The sequence below is a fragment of the Triticum dicoccoides genome, chromosome 5B (genome assembly GCF_002162155.2).
Source record: "Triticum dicoccoides isolate Atlit2015 ecotype Zavitan chromosome 5B, WEW_v2.0, whole genome shotgun sequence".
NCBI classification, from domain to species: Eukaryota; Viridiplantae; Streptophyta; class Magnoliopsida; order Poales; family Poaceae; genus Triticum; species Triticum dicoccoides.
This window is the reverse complement of record NC_041389.1, coordinates 573,966,101-573,971,323: the sequence shown is the minus strand read 5'-3', so window position 1 is coordinate 573,971,323 and position 5,223 is coordinate 573,966,101. Positions and strand designations below refer to the sequence as shown.

Here is a 5,223-nt window from a genome sequence, read left to right as displayed (position 1 = left end):
AGCGGTATGGACAGCAGAGAGATAAGAGAGTGGCGTTTTGTAGGACAAGATGCCTGCCAAGGATATGCTTAATTACATAATTATTGCTGGATAGATGCTCCCTGCCCGGCCGGTAAGACGAGCGGAGCGGAGCGGAGACGAGACAAGCCAGAAAAATGGAAATGAAAATGAAAATATAGGGGCCGGTAGTTGAGTAGAGTGGCGTACGCAGCGACCAAAGCACACGTCGTCGTCAGTCAGGCTTGTTCCTTGACTCCACCAGACACCAGAAATCTGTTGCTGCCGCCTGCCGCTTATTATGGTGCCATGGAACGAAGCAGCCGATCAATCACAGCCACAGACAGGGTCGTTCCCCGTCCTCCTCCGCCCGCCGCCGCCCGCCGCCCGCCGCCTATGCTTTCCTCTCCCGGGAACCCGCATCCACGGTACGCTCCCTCTGACGACCCCTTGCTGTTAAATTTTGATTGGCTCCCAGCTCGTCCATCTCTATGCTGCCCGCGGGCACTCGTTCCCGTTCAGATTAAGTGCTGGGTGTCGGGCGCTGTGGCCCGCTTCACTACGCTCATACAGTGGTACCACAGTGACCCCGACTGATTGTTTTCCCCCCCTCCTCTCGTGTGTTGAATCCTAGACTAGAGTAAAGGAGTTGTATGCAACGAATCCCAGGGGAAGTTTCAGCCACCTACTTTTTCTACGGTGAATTTGTTCCTACAGCAGGCCGGATCTGCTCACATCTGAATATATGGCAGTACTTACTTCCTTGTTCAAGTCTCTCGTTGGCCTTCAGGCTTCGCCTGGTGTGGTGGTAGTTGGAAGAATCCCCAGCTAGTACTACCTTTAATGCATACTACTAGTAATAACCACGGTAGTACATTCAGTTTTAGTTTACATGTCTGCACGCTCCGAGAAGAATGAATTTATCATTTTATTTGCTTTGCAATCTGTCTTGCATCCGAGGAGGCCCGTGCTCTTGGCATTCTAGATTCATCACTGCATGCTTCATCTTGCACAAACATACTCAACATGCTTTTGCCTTTCAGGTCTGAACTCCTAATGTATGCAGCAAGTCATATTGGCTATGCTTTTGGTCTCTAAGAATGATTTTTTTCTGCATGGGGCATACTGCAGATACTTATTTGACCAAAAGCTTGTTAGAGACTTGCCTGTGATACTGGTGAATACTGATCAAGCAAAAGACTCTGACAGCATGGAAACATACACTACGGATGACGCGCTTTCAGCCATGGGGTTTGGCAGATTCCAGGCGCTTGTTCTTGCTTATGCAGGAATGGGTTGGGTTGTAGAAGCCATGGAGCTCAACCTACTGTCATTTGTTGGACCGTTGGTTCGGGAGGAGTGGAAAGTCTCTGCCCAAGATGAGAGCCTACTCTCAAGTGTGGTCTTTGCCGGCATGCTAACCGGCTCATGTGCTTGGGGCTTTGTTTCTGACAGATATGGTCGAAGGTATGAAGCACTTCCCTGTTTCACATTTTTTAGTATAGGCATTTCTGAGTAGGAATTTTTGTAAAGGCAAAGCCTGTACTTCTTTTCTTGTTTCAGGACCGTTTTGCTGTTTTCAGCTCTGTTCACTAGCGGAATGGGCTTCTTGAGTGCCTGGTCTCCCAACTATTTATGCTTGATTGCTCTTCGGTTTCTCGTCGGCGTGGGAGTGGGTGGCGGGCATGTGTTCTCATCTTGGTTTTTGGAGTTTGTTCCTGCCCAAAATCGTGGCACTTGCGTGGTTCTTTTTTCGCTTTTTTGGACTATCGGCACCGTCTTGGAGGCTTCACTTGCATGGGTATGGCACCTTTCTTTTGTGGCCCTTTAGTGTTGTGAACGAATTATACCTTTCGCATTTTCATTCTAAAATGTGTTTCCCTAATGCATTTTGTAGGTATAGAAATAGAAGAAAGATATAGTGACACCAACAAATATTAAGTATGTGTAGATATAAGCAATTCGATATAAGAGCATGACTCTGAAACTACAACTATATTGAAATAAAGAGACACCACATGCTAAGGGTGTCAACTGAAAGAACGATATCTGTTTGTTCAGGTCGGGTGCTTATAAATGTATGTAGAAGTGAATTTGTGTTGGTTTTTTCATAGTCTTGAAATCCATTCCTTCCCAAGTGTTTGAAATTATTATTATGTCTTTGTCATCAGAGGTACTTTTAGATAATTAAATATTCTTATAGCGTGTAATAATAAAAATTATGGTCAATGGTGTGTATTACAGACCATCTCTATTATCTGAATTGACAAGTAAAAATGAATGGGAATGGCAAATATTCCGCAGGAATACTTGTGATTTCATCTTGTGCTATCTCATATCACACTTTTTACCTCCACAGCTCAACTTTGATTTTCTGCATGAAGTTTAAAATAACTGATGCTCAGTTAAACTCTGGGCTGATGCATTTTCGACATTTTATTTGTGACTTATGTTTATAGAATTTTATACAGTTCTGAGAAATGCTATTCGACTGTGGTTTGGTCGCAGGTTGTCATATCGGCATTGAATTGGCGGTGGTTGCTAGTATTGACCTCCATTCCATGCTTCCTCTTGCTTCCATTCTTTCGAATAATACCTGAATCACCACGCTATCTTTGTGCACAAAATAGAATGTCAGACGCTACACTTGTCCTGGAGAGTGTCTCTATGATAAACCAAGAAGATCTTCCTCCTGGAGTTCTCACATACCGCCGTGAAAGTAAAGTTGACACTCTTACATCTGAGACCGAAATAGATCATCTTCTTCCAGTCAGAGAGACAGAATGCAAAGCTAACAATACCTTGAGCTTCAAATCTGGCGCCGCTGCTGCACTGCGAAGGCTATTGTCGCCAGCATTGCGCCGATCAACTCTTCTTCTTTGGTTTGTTTACTTTGCAAATTCCTTTGCATATTATGGGGTGGTCTTGCTGACATCTCAGCTGAGCGATGCCAATACAAACTGCCCATCTGGGCTGACAACTGTACAACGTCAAGAAGATGCTAACCTTTACAGGGATACATTTGTTACTAGTTTAGCAGGTAGCTTACAGTGAACATATTTTGTTGCCTGATGACTGCCTCTTTTATAACAATATGCCACCAGCTAACAAGTATATGCACTGATGTTCCAGAGATTCCTGGTCTAATTGTATCTGCCATTCTTGTTGAATGGATTGGCCGGAAAGCTACAATGTGGTCCATGCTCTTCACTTGTTGTGCTTTCCTTGGGCCACTAGTACTTCATCAGGATGAGCTACTTACAACTGCACTCCTATTCGGTGCTCGCGCATGTGCCATGGGTAGCTCCACAGTTCTATGTTTATATGCCCCAGAGGTTTGTGTGAATTCTTAATTAAATATAGCAAGTCTACTTTGTTTTCCCAGTGTCTTGGTTTTTACAGTGTCCTGTAAATACCATCTAGTTATTTTTGTTAATAACTTTGAATGTTACATTCATCCATTTAACCAGTTTATCCAGATGGTGTTTTTGATTATTCTTTTTGTTACGCCAAGGTAGTTTTGATTTCAATATTCAGGTTTAAACTATTCAATTCATCACACTAGCATGGGTTGAAATAATCTTGTACTATATCTTCCCTATATTGCATACTGAAGATAGGTGAACTTCCCTGTGGTCAAAGAACCTACTAGTTAATTTTTCTTGCCAATGCTAGCAGAACCTTCACCAAAATTTTGGCATAGCCAAATATCTGGCAAGGTTAGCTTGGGCTAAATCCAAACACAGCCTAATACAAATAAAACTTACTGCTGGGCCCTGCAGTATGAAACTCATGCTAGGATGATTTTCTATTGTTGCGTCAATGCCAGAAGACTTGCATATACTGTATAAGCATGGGAGTAATAATATTTTCCTAGCTAGAGCATCCATTTCTAGTTTCATGGATTTGCAGATTCTCTTGCCCATCTTACCAGATATTGTTTCGTGCTAACTTCAAAGGTCACTGAAAACACTAACATAAAAAAGATCTGCAACAATCATAATAAGAATCCAACATCCTAATTGCAGCTCATGATAGATCCATATAGTGGATAGGGAGAAAATATTTCAAATCTGTTTGTATTTCTAGGTGTTCTCGTCTTCATCGCTGCGACACTTTTCCTTCCAAACTCAATTTGATTGTGTGAAGCAATTTTTGTACACCTTTTGGATAATATTGTTTCTTTGGAGCAGAGTTTCTAGCGCACTAATTCATTTCCCTTTATTTCTAGGTATATCCAACATCAGTCCGCTCGACCGGTGTTGGGCTAGCAACCTCCATTGGTAAAATTGGTGGGGTTATATGCCCTCTTGTCGCTGTCGGCATGCTACGGACCTGCCATCAAATGGAAGCCGTTTTTGTGTTTGAGCTGGTGTTATGCCTCGCTGGAGTGGCCTGCATTCTCTTCCCTGTAGAAACCAAGGGCCGTGAAATTGACTGATATTAAATTTGTTAGTGTATATATCTAGTAACTCGTTGACATGAAGATATAAAAGTTTTGCTGGATTTCTTACTTATTGTTTTTTATGTACCTCTGTAGTGTTTTCACTTTTTACCCTCTAGTTTCATGACATTGTGACAACTTTTACCCCACTTAGTAATCTTTGCCAACATTTGTCCTTATAGTTGTGACATTGTGACCGTTTTTCTACCACTTATTAATTTTCACAAATAGAAAACTAGATCTACTTGTTAGGATGGCATGGTAGCTAACTGCACAGACAAGCTCAGACACATACTCGTTAAGGCGTACTAAATTACATCACATTTTGATCAAACTATATTTAAATTGTGTAAATTTGCCAAACAACCGAGGTAACAAATAACGGCGGTAGTTGATAGAAAGAAATTATATGAGACTGTCTCTAACTCACAATCAAGTTCCTTTTTGGAAAAAAAAAACTCTCAATCAAGTTAGACCCACTCCATCCCGTGACAAGTGAGTGTCACCAATCTGAAAGCACTCATCCCCTAGCTACCCCATTAGTGCAGAATCAAACGCAATCCCGATTCGCGAACCAACATGTCGTTGAATGGTTAGGTGGACAATGGTATCCCCAGCCAATCAGGGTTCAAATCCTGGTGCTCGCGTTTATTCTGGATTTATTTCAGGATTTCCGGCGACACGTGTTCAGTGGGAGGAGACGTTCCCGTCGACTACGAGCTGCCTACGGTTGACAGGGATTTGAAGGGGGTTTGACAGGGATTGAAATGGATTTAATTCCT

General features: G+C 42.5%; 1 protein-coding gene across 2 annotated transcripts; it reads left to right on the top strand.

Moving 5' to 3' along the window:
* The first annotated feature begins 264 nt into the window (after positions 1–264).
* LOC119311725 (organic cation/carnitine transporter 7-like) lies at positions 265–4,610 on the top strand. Of its 2 annotated transcripts, none has more exons than XM_037587418.1 (6): positions 265–425; positions 1,129–1,464; positions 1,561–1,798; positions 2,506–3,037; positions 3,130–3,332; positions 4,229–4,610. In XM_037587418.1, the coding sequence occupies exons 1-6, from the start codon at positions 307–309 to the stop codon at positions 4,436–4,438; spliced, it is 1,638 nt and encodes a 545-aa protein (XP_037443315.1). In that variant the 5' UTR covers positions 265–306; the 3' UTR covers positions 4,439–4,610. The 2 variants fall into 2 exon arrangements, with proteins under 2 accessions (XP_037443315.1, XP_037443316.1); XM_037587419.1 differs by having other exon boundaries at positions 311–425; positions 1,041–1,464.
* Positions 4,611–5,223: the final 613 nt, after the last annotated feature.

Excerpts from the sequence above, each read along its gene's own strand:
- LOC119311725 (XM_037587418.1), top strand. The coding sequence starts at position 307 with ATGGAACGAAGCAGCCGATCAATCACAGCCACAGACAGGGTCGTTCCC. Across the intron at positions 1,465-1,560 it reads TCTGACAGATATGGTCGAAG|GACCGTTTTGCTGTTTTCAG; the intron begins GTATGAAGCACT and ends TTCTTGTTTCAG. Across the intron at positions 1,799-2,505 it reads TGGAGGCTTCACTTGCATGG|GTTGTCATATCGGCATTGAA; the intron begins GTATGGCACCTT and ends GTTTGGTCGCAG.